Raw genomic sequence first — 18,417 nt, forward strand, 5'->3', positions numbered from 1 at the left:
ATTTACCATTGTATGCAATGAAACTGTTACCTGTTATGTAGTGAACTATTATGAGGCGTTGTTGATATAATTCATACAGTGTGGGAGATTATTGAAATTCAGAAGTAAACAGGTGCACCACACGAGGACCACCAGTAGCAGCAACCGACTGGTGTGAAATAAACACTTTTTCTCCACCATTTCCAGTTCCACTCATAACACAAACAACTGTTTTCTTTTGGAATAAATATTAAATCTTAATCTTGAGACATTGAAATATGGTCATTATGAAGGCTGACGTTATTTTCTAAGGAGATTTAGCTCATTTACAGGTAGATGAGTAAGCTACCTGTCACGACCCACATTCCTCCTACCTGCCTACCTGCATTCTCCGCTCGCGCGGCATGTTAGCCACGCCCACATTTGGCTCGTGGAAGAGAAACTTGGTTCCATTAACCCGAACCGGAGACCCCACCTGTCCAAGAACCGGCCCTAATAATGCGAACGAGCTTCGACTCACTCTAGCTTGTCTATCTACATTTAGTTGAGGATTTATTTGACTTACGAACCAGTAAGACAGTGGAAGAAAAGTTCGGCGAACAAGACTGTGATTAGAAACATGCGCGTATTTCCGGGTAAGAAGGTCCAGGTTCGTAGGTAAATGAGCAGTTTGACACCGTGGACATGGAGCTCCAACAACTGCGTCCAGCCGGTGATTATCGGGCGGTGGGACAGAACGACACGGTAAGTGTCCGAGGGGCTCCAGGAGTCCAGTAGGACATCCTCATTAGCCTACGCTTTAGACCTTCATGCACTGCAGGACGGATATGGACATGTAGGGTTTCTGCGTCTGGGCAAGTTCAGACTCGGTCTGTGCCTGGGTGTTCCGATTGGGTTTGTGCTTCTGGTTTGAGACGGAATTAAGTTTCCTTCTGCGGTCATAAAATGTGTTTTTATGATTAGTGTTCTGTTTATATCCGCGTTTCAGTAGCACATTGTTAAATTTGGTCCTCAATTACTTAAAATATTTACTCACTCGACACGGATTAGACTTGTCTGAACATTGTCCAGAACATGTAGGCTGCCCACCCTGCTCCCTCATCAGAACCAGAACCTCTTTGCCATGTTACACATACAAGGAGTTTCGCTTGGTGAGAGCAACACGTGTATGACTTGTAACAATTATACAGACTATTGACAAGTATTACACGGAGAGAAAGTAAATAAACAATAAATATAATAAGAATATAAAGTTTAAAAAGTACTAAAGTAATAAGTGATGAAAAGCTGGAGCAGCTAACGGGTCAATAAAACTGTACTGTGCACATTTGAATATAATTGTATCCAAAGAAATATCACGAGGTAGGTTCATGTTCAAAATATTGTCTAAAGAAAGTTGTAGATAATGTTAACATGTACAGAATAGAACATCTGTACAGTTGTGCAAATTCCAAGTGGTCAACGTACTGTACAGTACTGTACAGTCCGGTTCAGACCAGTTCTAGGTTGGTTTGAAGTTTACAGTAGGAGGTGTCCACTGTTGTTGGGTAACTCTACAACTCTGGGACAGAAACTGTAGGCGTGGCGTGTCGTGCTGGTTTTGATGGTCCTGAGTCTCCTACCAGTTAAGTTGATATGGGGGTGATTACGTCTCTAGGTGGGTCTCCACAGTCTTCTGTGTTTAGCAGCAGGTGGTTGTTGCTGCCCCAGGACACCAGCTGCTGGACCTCCTTCCTGTAAGCATGAATGAATAAATGTTCAATTTATATAGCACCTTTACAACTTTAACACAGGTACAAGACTTACACAACCAATCACACACCGGCAGCCAATTGCGGACAGCGTACTCTCTACCAGGATCCACAACCCCCTGGGGGACTGAATGGGGTGCAGGAAGGGGAGAGAGAGGACAGACCCTAGTGACAGAGCACCATCCACCACTGGACATACAAGCGCACACACATTCATGCACACACACTCAGACAACTGCTTTTACTGAACATGAAGAGACACAGACACACTCAGGGAGAATTTGTCAGGGACTGCCAATTTTACCTAACCACCATGTTTTTGGACTGTGGGAGGAAACCCATGCAGACACAGGGAGAACATGGAAACTCTACTCAGATAGGGACTTGAACCCAAGACCCCAGTGCTGAGAGGCAAACGTGCTAACCACCAAGCCACCGTGTTGCCCGAGCAGACCCGTCCCCGTTGGCAATGAGGCCCAACAGAGTGGAATTGTCCACAAATTTGAGGAGCTCTACAGCGGGTTCCTTGGAGACATGACATTGGTGTAGAGGCAGAAGGGGTAATAGAACACAACCTTGCACAACGGAGTTGAAAGCCAAGCTGAAGTCCACAAACTATTGTAGTATGAACTGAAGAGTCAAGTTGACCATGTCATCGACAGACCTGTTTGTTCTTATGCAGAATGCAGGAGGTCCATCAGGGAGTCTGTAATAGTCTTTAGGTGGGCTAAGACCAGGCGTTCAAAGACCTTCATGACTACAGATGTCAGGGCGACAGGTCTGTAATCATTAAGTCCAGTGACGGTGGGTTTCTTGGGGACTGGGATGATGGTGGAGGTCTTGAAGCAGGCTGGAACACAACGGAGCTCCAGTGGTCTGTTGAAGATGCTGGTGAAGACTGGTGCTAGTTGCTCACAGCAACAGACCTTCTGTCTGCTGAAGAGTCTATGGATGTCCTGCAGGGGGTGTAGGTGGGGGAGTCAGTGTTGGGGGAAGGGGGTGATGGAGGTGGAGGTGGGGGAATCAGTGTGGGGGGGAAGGGGGTGATGGGGGTGGAGGTGGGGGAGTCAGTGTTGGGTGATGGGGGTGGAGGTGGGGGGAGTCAGTGTTGGGTGATGGGGGTGGAGGTGGGGGAGTCAGTCTGCTGATTGTCTTTTGTGAGTTCAAATCTGCAGTTCAGCTTTTCCTCACTAAGGCAGCAATTAGGAAAAAAAACTGCACATGTGCAAAACAAGACAGTAAATTGTACTTCAAAATACATGAGGAATATTTACAATATGAGACAATATGAAGATGCATACATACATACATATGGGCTACACGATAACTTAAAGTGATATGTGCAACAAGGTTATTACTCATTGAGATGGATTATTGTGTGTGTGTGTGTGTGTGTGTGTGTGTGTGTGTGTGTGTGTGTGTGTGGGTGTGTAGGAGGGGTGGGGGGATGAGGGGTGTGTGTGTATGTGTAAGAGTGATGTGTGTGTGTGTGGGGGGGTAAGGGGTGTGTGTGTGTGTGTGTGTTGGGGGGGGGGTGGGGGGATGAGGGGTGTGTGTGTATGTGTAAGAGTGATGTGTGTGTGGGGGGGGTAAGGGGTGTGTGTGTGTGTGTGTGTGTGTGTTGGAGGGGGTGTGGGGTGTGGTGGCTTTCACAGCCTGGGGGAAGAAGCTGTATTTCAGTCTGTTGGTGGTTGACTTCAGTTGTCTGAACCTTTTGTTGGAGGGTTGAGGGGAAAACGGAGAGTCCAGGGTGAGTGGTGTCGTTTGCTATGCAAATGGCTGTTTTTGGAGACGGCTGGAGTAAATGTCAGTGAGGAGGGGTAGTGAGGAGGGGTAGTGAGGAGGGGCAGTGAGGAGGGGCAGTGAGGAGGGGCAGTGAGGAGGGGCAGTGAGGAGGGGCAGTGAGGAGGGGCAGTGAGGAGGGGTAGTGAGGAGGGGTAGTGAGGCTCCAGTCACTCTGACACTCTCACCACGCTGCACGTCCCTCCTGTACGTTTCTGCACGTCTGGTGAACCGCCTCATGCAGCAGTAGGTCAGGAGACTTTCTGTCCTGGTTCTGTCCTGGTTCTGTCCTGGTTCTTCACCACAAGTGTTGAGGGAGAGGGTAACCTCTCCATTGATGTAGAGAGCCGTGGTCTCGGTGCGTGTGGATCTTCTGAAATCCACAGTTCCTTGGTTCTTCTGGGGTTCAGATTCAGGTTATTGTCATTGCACCATACAGTCAGATGCTGGACTTCCTCCCTGTGGGCTGACTCATTGTCCGTTATCAGTCCCTCGATGGTGGTGCCATCAGCACACACAACAGTGGACTAAACCATCACACACGTGTCCCCCGTCCTCCTCCCTCATGGTATCTTCCTCATGTTTCCAGGTGACCCCAGAAAATGGAACCTGTTCAGATCACAGCACACCAAGAGAGACGGAGAACGGCTCTTTTCTCCAAGATGTGCAGGTGTAGTAGTCTCTGTCTTTCTTTCTCCACCCATTGTCCCTGTTTAATATTGATGTTGCTGTGACGTCATACGTTTAGTTCATGCTGTACGTCACGACGCAGCTGCTCTGCAGAGTCTCCGTGTCTTCATGTCAGTGAGGATACAGCATCAGATCCTCCAACATCTCCAGTTTGTTTTTCAGTAACGTTTTCAAAAGTGGCCAATTGTGATTTTCACCCCAACTGGAATTTGTCTTCCACATTTACCATCTGTGCAGTGAGAACACACACACACACACACACACACACACACACACACACACACACACAGGTGCCTGGGGAGCAGTCCCACAACCCTCTGGTCACAAGACCAGTGCCCCAACCACCATGACGACCCCATTACTGTTCACAGTAAAAAAAAAAAACAGACAGATAAATCTGGCTGTGTTAATTGTCGAGGCGCTATAGAAGTGTGACTTCAGTACAATAGTATAACAGTTCTGAGCTGTTAACTTTGCGTGATGATATCTTCATGCATGAAACTTCTGTTACTCAGTAATTCAGACATCCTGGGGTGGTCTCACTCCATATATTGTCTGGCATTCAGTATGGAACGAGATCTGTGTGTGTGTGTGTGTGTGTGTGTGTGTGTGTGTGTGTCCTCAGGTGGATGGAGGTGGACGGGAGAACTGTGATGAGAATGACTCTAACAGTGATGATGCAGAGCTGCAGCAGTCTGGGGTACAGAATAATAATAATAATAATTAATAATAATAATCTTTATTTGTGTAGCACCTTTCATACATACATGCAACTAAATTATTAAAGAATAAATACAAGAAAACAAACAAAATAAAATAATAATAAAAAAATGGCATAACTTTTAGAAGAATGAAAAGAAAAACAAACAAATTGTAATTAAGTGAAATAATGTGATAAAGTAGTAAACCTTTATTCCCTAACAAATAGCCGTACACCGCTAACAGCCGTACACCGCTAACAGCCATACACCGCGGTCTTCAACCTTTATCTGTCTACAACCAAAAGATCCTCAAGACAGTCCTGAAAAGACGGGTGGGTTGGGCAGGACGGGGCATGCATGTTGCACGCTGTCACATGCAACATCTTCCCCTCATAGTGAGCGTTCTAGTGCCTGTGTGATATTTTGCTGTGTCTAGACTGTTCAGTTCTCATAATGCCTTTAATGCAGCTTCGCAGAGAATTCTCCAGAATGAAGAAGGAGCTCGGTAAGGACGTGGTGTGTCATCTGAAACTGTGGATGCTCATTGTTGCGGTCCTGATCATCGTCGTCATTGTCATCGTCCTGTCTGTCTCTTTGTGCAAAGGTATCGTCCTGCGTCCCACACGGTTCATTAGCTTCTCGAAGGTTGTGGTTGTGATGGAGCTTCCATGAGATACTACCAAAAACATCTATCAAAGTTAATGAATAATAATTATTATAATTTCCACTTATATAGCACCTTTCAAAGTACCCAAGGACACTTTACAGAGAAATACAAAAAAGAACAAAACAGACAAAAATAACAACAAAAATAGAAAGAAAAGAGAAATACCATAGAACAGACCTAAGTTGAGGAAGTTGCGAGAATAGATGGGTCTTTAGTTGAGCCTTGAATGTGTTGAGGGATGGTAAGAGACGGAGGGAGAGGGGAAGAAAGTTCCAGAGGGTCAGAGCCACCACACTAAAAGATCTAGGGTTAGGGTTAGGGTTCAACTAGGGTTCTGGGAACAACTAAGAGACCAGAGTCAGATGACCGAAGCTGGTGAGTAGGGCCATAGCGGAGACAGAATGCAGCCAGTTCTGAAGAGTGTGATTGTGGGAGAGTCTCTTCTCTTTCCCAAACTGTGGTCCAATATTACGTCTCTGTTTGTTGTTCTAATCATTCAGAACAAAACAAAATGCTGTCTTCTTCTTCTTCTTCTTCTTATTATTATTATTATTATTAGATATATATTTCCACCTTTATTCATATTATTATCATCATCATCATCATTATCATTAATATTTATATTTTATCTGTGTGTATGACGTGTCTAACTGCATACCTGTGTGTCTGACGGTGTCTAACTGCACACCTGTGTGTCTGACGGTGTCTAACTGCACACCTGTGTGTCTTGTTGACCCAGTTCACCATGAGGATGAGGATGAGACGTATGATCGTTCAACTTTCATGGTGCCACGTTTCTTTTCTGGGAATTTTAACATTTCCAACCTGACCTCCATGCCGGAAGAGGAGGCGATCAGGCTTCTTGAGCGGAAGGTGTGTGTCTCACGTGACTCACGTGTGTAGCAGCACAGAGAGGATATGCATGGCGTATGTGTATACTGACACGTTCCTCCAGCGTTTATTTGTGCCGTATGCTGACTGTACCCATCCTGTTTCTGATTAGTAATAGTAAAGCATGTCTGTTTGCGTCTCTCTCGTGTGTGCAATCCGGTAGATTTGTGTACTCGTACTATACTACACAGCAGTATTCCCAGGTGTCAGACCTGAGGTGTGCGGGTCACGTAGTGGTCACAACAGGAAGTGTAGTATGGGAGAGTTGCTGCACGTTTGCTGCTGTGGAACGCTGATGTTTGTCTTTAATTTTGTCTCCATTTCCAGGTGGTTGACGTCTACAACTCCTCCTTTGCTTTGACGCGATACTTCTCCAGTGCAGAATTAACACTGCTGAGGTAACACCCTCTCTTCCCTTAAACACGTTTAGACTGTTACAGCAGCTTTGCTTGGATTAAAATAATAATAAAAAAAACATTGTCCTGCTGTGTCGTGGTCAGTGTTGCGAATAACGCCGTTAAAAATAACGATGTCATTTTGTCAGTAACGGCATAATATAATTAATTACTTTTCCTGTCATTACAACGCCGTTGATGTTACTGGTCATTAAAAGCGGTGCGTTACTATATATTGATATACTAACAGTAATGCGAGCGGACCGCTGCTCAGGCTAGTGAGGAGTAACAGATCTCAATAGGTCACAGTTCTCGGTGTCAGTCAGTAAGCGATTGGCTAAGGCAGCGTTATGGTAGCCAATCCGAGCCAGTGTTTTTACACGCGTGCCGAAGCACACCAGTGACACAACACAAACGGAGAAGAGGCAGAAATGGCGAGTCAGGAGCAAGCCGAGGAAAAATTTGCACTTTCAAGGTGGCGATATAAACATTATTTAAGAAAATACTTGAAGTTCCTGAATGTCTACCAGACTGGGTATTTGATTAATTTAATTAAGAATAGAGGTTTAATTGTTACGTTTACTTCTGTTGTGAACAAACAAGTTGTCTCAGGTTGAGAGAATTTAATTTAATTTGATAGATGTAAATGCACTTTATATATAGTGTAACTATATATATAACTACAGGCCCGTAGCCAGGGGGGATCGGAGGGTTCGTTCGATCCCCCCCCCCCCCCCCCCCCCCCCCCCCCCCGTACACACATGCCCCTCAAGATAGATAGGCTATTCAACGAATTAATTGTTAATCTCCGGTGGATATACAGACAAACAAATAAGGACAGCAACAACAGACTCACAACAAACTTATAACAGTGTTGCCAACTCTCACGCAATGAGCGTGAGACACTCGCATTTGACTGTCTTCACACGCCACACATCCGATTTTTCACGCTGAAAAAATCTAGTTTATTTATCTCCGATCTACATCTATGATTCAATGAGTTACTAGTTCGCTCTGGCGCCAACTACTGGAGATCGATCGCTTTAGACGCAACATAGAGGAAACATATAAGACATAACACCCCCCCCCCACCCCCCCCCCCCCCCACCCCCCCCCCCCCCCACCCCCGCATAAAATCTCACTCCTAGTGATTTTGAAAAGTTGGCAACCATGCTTATAATGAGTAAAATATGTGTAAATTAAAAGGTTTGAAGTGCGCTCGTGTATTTAGGGGGCACTGGAGTAGAGAGGCAAATGAAGTCCACTTTTGGGGAAAAAAGATCCCCCCCATCACAATGCTGGCTACGGGCCTGAACTATTATTATTATTTATAACTATTATATATCTGTTGTTCCCCCCCCCCAAAGATTTGGGATTTTATCCTGCACTGGTCTGTTGATGTGCAATAAATATCAAATTTCAACTGACTGTGAAAACTGCTTTTTCAAAAAATCCTTATTCATTGGCATATAACTTTTTTTTTTTTTTTTTTTTACTGTAATGCAAATAGTTATTTTCCCTGGTAACGAGTTACTTTTATTATAGAGTAATTCAGTTACTAACTCAGTTACTTTTTTGAACAAGTAGTGAGTAACTATAACTAATTACTTTTTTAAAGTAACGTTCCCAACACTGGTCGTGGTGTGTCACAGTGTGTCATGGGCTGGTGTTTTACGGTATCATAGCATGTTGCTATGGCCGCTTGGAAAACCCCAGACGGAAAACCCCAGTGGGCCGCTGTGACTAGTTTTGATGAGTATGTTGATCAGTGTTGTTTTGTAAATGTGTAAAGACCGTTTTCTGTTTGAACATGGGGTCACTGGCCATAAAAGCTCGTGGTTTGCGGAAAAGTGTTAAATCCCTTGACAGATATAGTTTCACTTTCTTTAAAGAGACCACTGACTTTGAAAGGCACTTGACAGTCTACAGAATCCCGGGTTGTTTTTATGTATAATGCTGGTCATCTCCACATTGTGTGTTGTGTGTCGAACACAGAAGAGACATGGTGGAGTTTCAGCTGCAGTTCCTGATGCCTGAGGAACACGGTCAGCTGGAGCGGTACACGCTGAGTCGAGAGATGGTCTACAGCGTTCTTTTCCAGCGGCTGGTGGAGCAGGACTCCACGGACCCACTTTACATCTACCCCTTATCCCTTTACATGCAAGGTAAAACATTGCAATAGTGGCATTTAAATGGATCTACAGCCTTAGAGGCTGAAGTCGGTTCTTTCTTCAAAGAAAGTGAAAGTGCATCTGTGGTATTCAGAATCATCTTTCTCTTCCAGTTAGGAAATGAATCTGACCCCAGGCCCGGTGCTGACGTGACGGCTGGGAGCGGCTACAAATGACCGTGTGACTCCACTACGTACATCTGCTGCTACCACCGATTTGTGGCGTCTGCATTTCTCTGGAGACATCTGTTGTTCCTTCATCGTGGTCTGGGGACTTGTGGGAAAGTAGCCATTTGATGATGGTATTTTAAACTGGACCCTTTGTCGTTTTCCTGCTAATGCACTCCTGCCCCCTGGTGTCCATAAACAATACTGCACTCTTGGTAGAAGCGGTGTTTGTGTGTGGATGTGCATGTTCTTGAACCGGTTGTAACGTCTGTGTGTATGATGTTGTTATTGTGAACCTTTGGGCTTTTAACATTTTTTTTTTTTCAATTTATAAAATTTTTATAAATAATACTATAACTTCTTACAATGAAAACAAGTAAATAGTTTCACTATTAAAAAATCATGTATTTTTTAACATATGACAATTAAAATTTATTATCTGTTGGTGATTAAAAATATAGTTTTGTACAACTTTTCTACAACAATTTAATCATTTGTACTGTACAGTACAGTGTGTATTTATATTCCCAAATATTTGTATGCCACAAGGAGGATCTGTGTAGTTACACTCTGGTTCATAGTCATTTAACATTCACAATATTGCTAGAAACAAATTAGTCAAATTAGTGCTATTAAAAATCTACTGCTATTAAAACTAAACATAATTTTGAGAAGCATACATCCAAAATCTCTAATATTTCATCCAGCCGTATCAATGAGAGCTGGACCAAGTACGTAATGTTTTGCACAACCTATCAGCATTCAGTGTTTCCTGTATGGAATAAAGCCACTGTTGATGGTATACTGACATAATATTATGATCTTATATATTATAAACCATTCCAACATAAAGATCCAAGACTCAATGGTCTGTTCTGTAGTTAGGGTGTCAGTCTATCAAATCTGCTCAGAAACCCTTCAGGTTAGTTGATTAGGTTGTTTGGAAGTCACTCCTTGAATGAAGAGGCTGCTTCAATCCTGTGTTTGTTTGTGCTGCTGAAACTATGAAAGCCCCAGTGTGTGTGTTCTGTTTGTGCCAGAGAACCCACCTTTAGTGAACATAGTGTAAATATGGGTTCTACCAATTCTCATAATGAGATCAACTGGTGAACGCTGCTTCCAACAAAAGAATGATTCACAAAAACGAAGGTACAATGTGTGGTGTGGATGATCTCGCATGTGTCCTGTGGTGCGTCTGTGGTGAACAGTGCCATGCTGTACTAACGCTGAACAGACCTTTTGATTTTTATGACTTATTCTTCTGCTTAATTTGTTTTATTGTGTAAAAAATACTTGTCTATATCTTCAGAAATAGTTTGAAGCTGAGACGTTGTGGCAGTAACCTTATAAAAACCTTTAAGCTTTTCCTTTTAAATCGGCTCACAGTGCTTTAACACCAGTTGCCTCTATATCTTGGACAGTGATTCATTATGGTACATGATTCTCCCTCACAACTATCAAGTTCATGGTTAATTTGAGATTTAAATCACATCCAGACATGCACAGGTATGTGGTTTCTCATTTAGAAACATTTGTTCCTCTGTTTTTAGTGTGTTTTCATTATGCTTGAATTTTACCATTACTCATCTGAAATAACTGATTGCATAAAGGTTTTGGCATTTATACAGAACATTTCACAACTTTCAGAAAGATTCAGCTACATGGGAGCTACCAACCCTTTAAACAGACCCTGCATGAGTTATAGATTCTAGATAAAATAACAATTATATCCAGACCCTCTTTATTTTATTTCTAGATTGCTATATTGAGATATTTGCAGTGCATTGTGGAGTGGTTCTTCAGAACACAACAATGCTGGTGTGATTAACTTGTCTTAGAGGCTGGTAATAGTCTGAGGCCAGACTGATGGATTGTTGTTCAGATTGAAGCTTGTTCTCTTGACGTGTCCTTGCATGGTGGTGCAGCTGGTCACATTCACTTAGGTCCAGCTCACACACCAAAGGCGAGACTGCTCGTGTGTTCTATACACAACAGGTCATTAAAGGGTCACCACAGGGTCACCACAGGGTCAGCCCTGTTGGAGAAGCACATGCAGCTTCTGTTCAACAGGCCTGAACACACATACTGTGCAAAATGTTTTTTGACTTTGTTGTTATAAAATGTGATGTTAACAGGACATTTAAATTTTAAACAAGATGGCTAAAATAGTGGCAATCAACTATTTTAAGGAAATGCTGCCTTCTCCAGTGCTGTCATTTTCCAACCCTACAGTATGTAATGAAATAAAACGATAAGGTTTTACTTTTTTACAACCTACAATAACTTTTCATAACTGAAAATGACTACATTAACCTCCATAATCACATTGAGTATTACTGCTTGAGATTTATTCAAACTTCCACAGAGGAGAAGATGAGTGACGTCTGGTTCCAAACAGGTTGATCTCATTTGATGTTTGATGTCCTTCCATTCCTGGAAAATCTCCTCAGTCATCTTGTTAAAGGGTTAGGGTTAGCATTTCTCTTTTTAGCTGCCAAAAGGCTTAACGGCTTAAGCTCAGGTTTGCTGTTTTCCAACAAGCTACAAGTTCCCTGTCCACCAGAGCTTCAGAGCCTCCACGAACCGCAGGTCTCCTGGCTGTCCGCTGCTACACTGGTGGGAGAGGGACCAGAGCTCGCACGGTTCCTCCAGGGCGTCTCCTGCAGGCGTGATGGGCGGTTACGGCTCCAGCCTGGATGACATCCTGGCTGAGGACATGCACTACTGGTACAATAAGTTCATGCGGGAGTCTCCGTCAGGACTGATCACCCTGTTTGAGCTGAAGAACATGTTGCAGATGCGTGGCATGAGTGAGGAGGCCAGCAGCTACGTGGACCAGGTCTTCTACACATTCGACATGGACGGGGTAAGAGCTTCACCCAAACCCGTGAAGAAACCCTCCACAATGGCGTCAGTGCCTGTGTTTGGTACTCTACTTCTCTGCACATGTACAGTACAGGTTTGGGTCTGGTTCTTAGCACAGGGAGTGGTACAGGTATAAACAAAAATAGGCACAATATAATCTTGATTATCACACTTTAGGGAGCTGTATGATGTCACAGGGTGCTGTAGGGTGCTGTATGATGTCACAGGGTGCTGTAGGGTGTCCTAGGGTGCTGTAGGGTGCTGTATGATGTCACAGGGTGCTGTAGGATGCTATAAGGTGTTTTGTTTGGTGCTATATGGTGCTATATGGTGCAGTTATTTGCATATGCTGTTGCCCTCACAGACAAGGATGCTGTATTCATGTATTTAACTATATTTGTTTAACTGACTTGTGCCTATTTGATATGATGTGATATCATGTCTCCTTTTTCCCTCAGGATGGGTTTATAGATTTTGTTGAATACATAGCAGCAGTAAGTCTTCTGCTGAAAGGGGAAATCAACCAGAAACTAAAATGGTATTTCAAGCTCTTTGACCAAGATGGAAATGGAAAAATTGACAAAGATGAGATGGAGACGATATTTAAGGTGAGATGGAGCCGATATTTAAGGTATTCGTTTTACACAGAGGTTTAGAACAGGGGTCCTGATTGAGGCTTTGAAGTAGATACTGTAGAAGGTTGAAAGGTCTGATCAATCCTGCACAACACTTATCTCGGGTTAGCGTTAGGGATTAGGGTTTAGGGTTTAGGGTTAATTCACCATGGTTCATCTCTTCACTCTCATTTTCTAGCACATCATGTGTTCTGGTACATTTTTACACTTCCAGATATCTGAGTTTTAGTAGATGGTTAGTAAACCAAGCGAGTAGATGTCCATAAGGCCCTGATTCTGACCCTGACCCTGACCCTGACCCTGACCCTGACACCTACCTGACACCATCTGGGGCCTCATGACCTTGTTTAGGACAGCAGCTTCCTATAACCTGACCTTTGACCAAATATGACTCAGAACTGATATTTTGTTATCATATATTTATCATATAGTTTTATTATAATAAATAATTTCTAAAACAATTAGGTAATTTTTCATTTTAGAAAACTGACCCAACATGGTGGCCTGAAGAGCAGGATGGTCAGTGTGGGGCAGTGTTGGTCAGTGTGAGGCAGTGTTAGTCAGTGTGGGGCAGTGTTAGTCAGTGTGGAGCAGTGTTGGTCAGTGTGGAGCAGTGTTAGTCAGTGTGGGGCAGTGTTGGTCAGTGTGGGGCAGTGTTGGGTAGTGTGGGGCAGTGTTGGTCAGTGTGAGGCAGTGTTAGTCAGTGTGGGGCAGTGTTGGTCAGTGTGGAACAGTGTTGGTCAGTGTGGAGCAGTGTTGGTCAGTGTGGAGCAGTGTGGGGCAGTGTTAGTCAGTGTGGGGCAGTGTGGGGCAGTGTGGGTCAGTGTGGGTCAGTGTGGGGCAGTGTGGGGCAGTGTGGGTCAGTGTGGGGCAGTGTGGGGCAGTGTGGGTCAGTGTGGGGCAGTGTTGTTCAGTGTGGGGCAGTGTTGGTCAGTGTGGGTCAGTGTGGGTCAGTGTGGGTCAGTGTGGGGCAGTGTTGAGCAGTGTGGGGCAGTGTTAGTCAGTGTGGGGCAGTGTTAGTCAGTGTTAGTCAGTGTGGGGCAGTGTTGGTCAGTGTGGGGCAGTGTTGGGCATTGTTGAGCATTGTTGGGCAGTGTGGGGCAGTGTTGGTCAGTGTTAGTCAGTGTGGGGCCGTGTTGGTCAGTGTTGGTCAGTGTGGGGCAGTGTTGGTCAGAGTGCGGCAGTGTTGGTCAGTGTGGGTCAGTGTTGGTTATTTTTACACAGGCCATTCAGGATATCACCCGTAGCTACGGAGTGCCTCCAGAGGAGATTGTCACACTTATCTACGAAAGGATTGATGTCAACAATGAAGGTATCATGTGACCTTACATGTGACGTGCTCTAAGGAACCCAGGTGTTCAGGTACATGTATGGCAGGCTACTGTATCTCAGAGTGTGGTTTGTGTCTTAGGTGAGCTGACCCTGGAAGAGTTCATCACCGGTGCTAGAGAGCACCCTGACATCATGGAGATGCTCACCAAGATGATGGATCTAACTCATGTGTTGGAGATTATCGTCAAAGGGCAGAAGATGCCAGACACAGCCTGACTGAGCAGTCGGGTCTCCTTCACCATGCGATCGCCACACTTTGACCCTAAACAGAGTGTTGGAGAGAGACTGGGCGGAGGAGGCAGGAATATTGGAGCCCATATGTGGGCAGTCATGGCCTGGTGGTTAGAGAACTGGTCTTGTGACCGGAGGGTCGTGGGTTTGATCCCCAGACCTGAGGCCATGACTGAGGTGCCCCTGAGCAACGCCCTTAACCCACAATTGCTCACTTGTATAAAAAAAAAAGAGATAAAAATGTAAGTCACTCTGGATAAGGGCGTCTGCCAAATGCCATAAATGTAAATATGTGAGGGTGGATGAGAGGTGAACTGGACAGGAGGAACACCACTGGACAGAAGGAGCGCCACAGGACATGAGGAACACCACAGGACAGAAGGAGCGCCACTGGACATGAGGAACACCACAGGACATGAGGAACACCCCTGGGAACATGGACCCCTGGACATGAGGAACGCCACTGGACAAGAGGAACGCCACTGGACATGAGGAACACCACTGGACAGGAGGAGCACCACTGGACAGTACTCTGCCAATAATGCCGACAGACTCCTCATGGTGGAAACACCTGCTCCATTAATCCTGAGGGAGCTGAGCTGTGATTCTAACTAAACTACACTAAACAGTGATTCTAAATCTACCAATCCCAGGCCACTGCTGTATGTCTGTGTGGATCCAAACTCAGGTCTTCCCAATACCACGGGACAGACTGTTGTGAGCTGTGGCCCCTGCTTGCTGGTTCCTCCTCTTTGTTCTTACTCTCTGGAAACCTACAGTGGAGGGTGGGGATTACAGCACTGCTGCTCTTTAGATGAAAACAGGACAACATCTGTAAAAGTGCAGCTACAGGTAACAATAATGATGTAATCTCAAAAACTGAGATGGAACTGAAGAGGAAAGAATTCTGCACTACAGGGACATATCGGAGACAGCATGCAGAGAAACCTAAAACTCAGGTGAACACGTCTAAAAATGTTTAAAAATGTTAATATATGCTGAATGTATATGAATGATCACTTATTTTTAATAAATAGTACATGAAAGCCTTCATTTAAAGACTTCCCAAGCCTACATTGGTTTTAGATTTAGTAAAGTGACAGTAACCAGGACGCCAAACAGGATTGGCCAAATCTGAATCCCACCTTCAAATCTGTAATACAGTTTACTGTCTGGTCCACAGTGTCTCCTCCCTGTGTGGGGCCATCTGGTCTGTGTAGGACCCTGAGGTCCATAATCATGTTCCCTTCAGCCATCGTGTACACGTGTGCAGGCAACGAGATGTCTGAAATAGAATTGCATCACTGGTATCCCTATTGGACATTGGTCATTTTGTAAGTCCAACATTACAGTTTCAGTGAACCAGGGAGTATTATTGTGACATTTTTGTAAATATTCCTTGACATTCTTCCATGACTTTGTCTGTCTTCCACAATAGAGTTGCAAGTGCAGAAGAAATGAAACACACTCTGAATATGTCTCTAAACTCTAAATATGTCTTTTTAAAAATTCCTTTCCTTGTTTGTCATTGCATAAGAGTTCCCATAACCCTGTCTGAGGAAGATGACTGTGAATCTTGGATTAGACACCCCCCCCTCCCTATACCATTAATGCAATTAGCAATGAGCTTCAAATCCTATTACACAATTACAGGGTCTCTAAAGCAGGAAACGAGTGTTCAGGCTGAGCTGAGTCAGGGGCCATGACAACGTGACCAGTTACATTAACCTTTCATTTAATTATCTGTGATTACAAATCCTTTGGCACATAATGTGACGGCTGTATTTGAATCTGAGGGCCAGATATGAAAACGTGTCCGATTGTCTCAGTAAAATCAAAAAATCAAAATGAAATGCTTATTTATTCATGTACTTGTCCATGATGATGACAGCACAAGGTTTAATAGGTGTGTATGTAAGTGCGTAGTGACTCTGTGAAGAGCAGGTTCTCAAGTCTTCGTGTGAAGACACCCAGTGTCTCGGCCGTACGGGCTGTGAAGGTTGACTCCACCGCCTGGACACCAGGACAGAGAGGAGTGTCCACACCACGTGTGTTCGAGTCTGTGGGGTTTGTGGTTGACGTTGAGCAGAACTCCAGAATAAAGGTTTCTAGTGCCTCTGGGTGTGTCTGAGCCAGTCATGCTGGACCTGTCATGGTAGTAATACGGGGAGACGGTGACGTTTGGTTATCCAGCAGTAGCGCTGGGGTGTGTGCACTGTCAGGTGGAGTGATTCAAGAGTCTTCTACTGAGACCCCATGGCTGAGGAGGACATCCTCACTCATTAATAGACTAGTCATGCTGAGATTAAAAGATCGCTGTGATTTTGTCACTGTGATTTTGTCACTGTGATTTCATTGCTGTGATTTAAGATCTAATTCATATGGTTAATGGGGTGCATTTGTTCACTCTTTATTCCTGAAACACTCTGAAAAGTCTATTCTATTTTGTGAGGATAAACTACAATAAATAAAATGATAATGAATAAACAATGTTGCCATCAAAAACCTTATTTTGCATTTTATGTTACTTGATAACATTCATTCCATAACTTCAAAAAGTAAAGTGTCTGAAGAGGATGGATACTGTACATGATTCGCTACAGAGGATGGCCTGATCTGAACCATTACACTGGGGGCAGTGACCTGCAGAGATCTCAGTGGTCTCTGCCTGACCTTGACATTGACTAATGTGTAAGCTGGATTTAATCAAATAGTGAAAGTGGAGGTTACTTCATCCAGGCGCAGCCACGGTGTCCCAGGCGAATCACGTCGTTCCAGCGTAGCCCCTCCCACACCAGGGCATCTCCCACACCCCTCCCACCCACCAGCACTTAAGCACACAGCGGTGTCCCACACCACCGCCTTCCCAACACCGAGCCCCACTAACCATGCAGGGTGCGGAGACCAAGCTCAGCCGGAGTTCGCTGGCACTAACGCTGAAGCGCTACAGTCTGGCCGTGCGCAACATGGAACAGACCGTGCTGCTGCCCAGCCTGTTGAGAGACGTCCCCTCCGACGACGACGTGGACAGCCAGGCTGCGGAGAGCGGCGGAGACCTGTACGAGCGCTACCACCTGCTGAAGGCCATCAGGAACGCGGTGGAGAGCGGCCTCGTCTCCATCGATGACAGCAAAGCCAAGGAGCACGTGGTCCTGCGCACAAGCCTGGAGTCTCTGCCAGATACGGACTCGGAGACTCTCTTCCATTTCCATCTGCGAGGTCTCTTCTCCCTCGTGAGCACCCTGACAAAGACGTCCCAGGACCTTACGGATAAATATCTGGATATTGTGGGCATTGGATATTAGATCACGCCTTGACTTTGTTATGAAGTGAGCAGCTGCCTAGCACATCTAAGAGCTCATCAGCACATCAGACCAGCTGAAAATAATGTCATGTGTAATAAAATTGCAATTGACGTACATAACAGTATTCCCTTGTCCCTGAATATTAAAAATGTAACTAAAAAATACAAATCGGTCGAAGTTATAAGGTTCTTGAATTGTTGAGTAAGAAAAAGATTTAAAACTGTAGTCAGGTACACAAAGTTTCCAGAGAATCAGGATGGGTTGACAGAGGTCCTTCATCAGCTGTGCAAGTGCTTCTATATATACACACACACACACACACACACACACAGTGCTGCTTGAAAGTGTGTGAACCACCCAGGGATGGTAATTTTCTAAAAAATAAAATAAAATAAATCTTATGAAATGAACATTCAAATATGACCGTGTACAGCAGACCTCCCACATAAGACACACGGGAAAAAATAATATATTAATATTTTTCATAAATAATACTACTAATAATAATATTACAAAAGTAATTTATCTCTCTAAAAACTGCAAATCTGCCCAGTGCAAAAGTATGTGAACTCTCTTAGTTAGTAGCTCGTGGCACCTGTTTCTGTAGCCATTACTTCAACCAAACGTCTTCTGTAACCAACGAGTGTCACATCTGCTTTTGGGCATTTTGACCACTTCTCCTTGTAGAACTCCTCCAGTTGATAGAGGTTGGAGGGATATCTGACATGGACCACCAGCTCAAAATCTTGCCACACCATTTCTATGGAATTGAGGTCCAGACTTTGACAGGACCAATTCAGAGTGCAAATCTTCCTCTTAAGCCGTTAGTTGGTAGTTTTGGTAATCCATTCCAAT

The 18,417-nt window shown here is 44.5% G+C and overlaps 3 protein-coding genes across 3 annotated transcripts; all 3 read left to right on the forward strand.

The window, feature by feature from the left end:
- Positions 1–359: 359 nt before the first annotated feature.
- On the forward strand, positions 360–9,992 carry c15h3orf52 (chromosome 15 C3orf52 homolog). The gene is made up of 8 exons (XM_076977007.1): positions 360–723; positions 4,102–4,182; positions 4,828–4,902; positions 5,372–5,507; positions 6,310–6,443; positions 6,789–6,859; positions 8,852–9,021; positions 9,141–9,992. The coding sequence occupies exons 1-8, from the start codon at positions 664–666 to the stop codon at positions 9,149–9,151; spliced, it is 738 nt and encodes a 245-aa protein (XP_076833122.1). The 5' UTR covers positions 360–663; the 3' UTR covers positions 9,152–9,992.
- Positions 9,993–11,865: 1,873 nt separating this feature from the next.
- guca1c (guanylate cyclase activator 1C) lies at positions 11,866–14,242 on the forward strand. The gene is made up of 4 exons (XM_076977247.1): positions 11,866–12,060; positions 12,518–12,667; positions 13,919–14,006; positions 14,106–14,242. Exons 1-4 carry the CDS (start codon positions 11,866–11,868, stop codon positions 14,240–14,242), a joined length of 570 nt encoding a protein of 189 aa, XP_076833362.1.
- Positions 14,243–17,087: 2,845 nt separating this feature from the next.
- On the forward strand, positions 17,088–17,694 carry thrsp (thyroid hormone responsive). The gene has a single exon (XM_076976798.1). It carries the CDS (start codon positions 17,146–17,148, stop codon positions 17,560–17,562), a length of 417 nt encoding a protein of 138 aa, XP_076832913.1. The 5' UTR covers positions 17,088–17,145; the 3' UTR covers positions 17,563–17,694.
- The last annotated feature ends 723 nt before the right edge of the window (positions 17,695–18,417 follow it).

The sequence above is a fragment of the Brachyhypopomus gauderio genome, chromosome 16 (assembly GCF_052324685.1).
Source record: "Brachyhypopomus gauderio isolate BG-103 chromosome 16, BGAUD_0.2, whole genome shotgun sequence".
Taxonomy (NCBI): domain Eukaryota; kingdom Metazoa; phylum Chordata; class Actinopteri; order Gymnotiformes; family Hypopomidae; genus Brachyhypopomus; species Brachyhypopomus gauderio.

What these genes read in the sequence shown, in the direction of transcription:
- c15h3orf52 (XM_076977007.1), top strand. Translation starts at nt 664, where the DNA reads ATGGAGCTCCAACAACTGCGTCCAGCCGGTGATTATCGGGCGGTGGGA. An exon ending in CGGTGGGACAGAACGACACG is followed by an intron (nt 724 to 4,101) that starts GTAAGTGTCCGA and finishes TCATGTTTCCAG; the next exon opens with GTGACCCCAGAAAATGGAAC. An exon ending in GCAGAATTAACACTGCTGAG is followed by an intron (nt 6,860 to 8,851) that starts GTAACACCCTCT and finishes TGTCGAACACAG; the next exon opens with AAGAGACATGGTGGAGTTTC.
- guca1c (XM_076977247.1), top strand. Translation starts at nt 11,866, where the DNA reads ATGGGCGGTTACGGCTCCAGCCTGGATGACATCCTGGCTGAGGACATG. An exon ending in ACACATTCGACATGGACGGG is followed by an intron (nt 12,061 to 12,517) that starts GTAAGAGCTTCA and finishes TTTTTCCCTCAG; the next exon opens with GATGGGTTTATAGATTTTGT. An exon ending in AGATGGAGACGATATTTAAG is followed by an intron (nt 12,668 to 13,918) that starts GTGAGATGGAGC and finishes ATTTTTACACAG; the next exon opens with GCCATTCAGGATATCACCCG.
- thrsp (XM_076976798.1), top strand. Translation starts at nt 17,146, where the DNA reads ATGCAGGGTGCGGAGACCAAGCTCAGCCGGAGTTCGCTGGCACTAACG.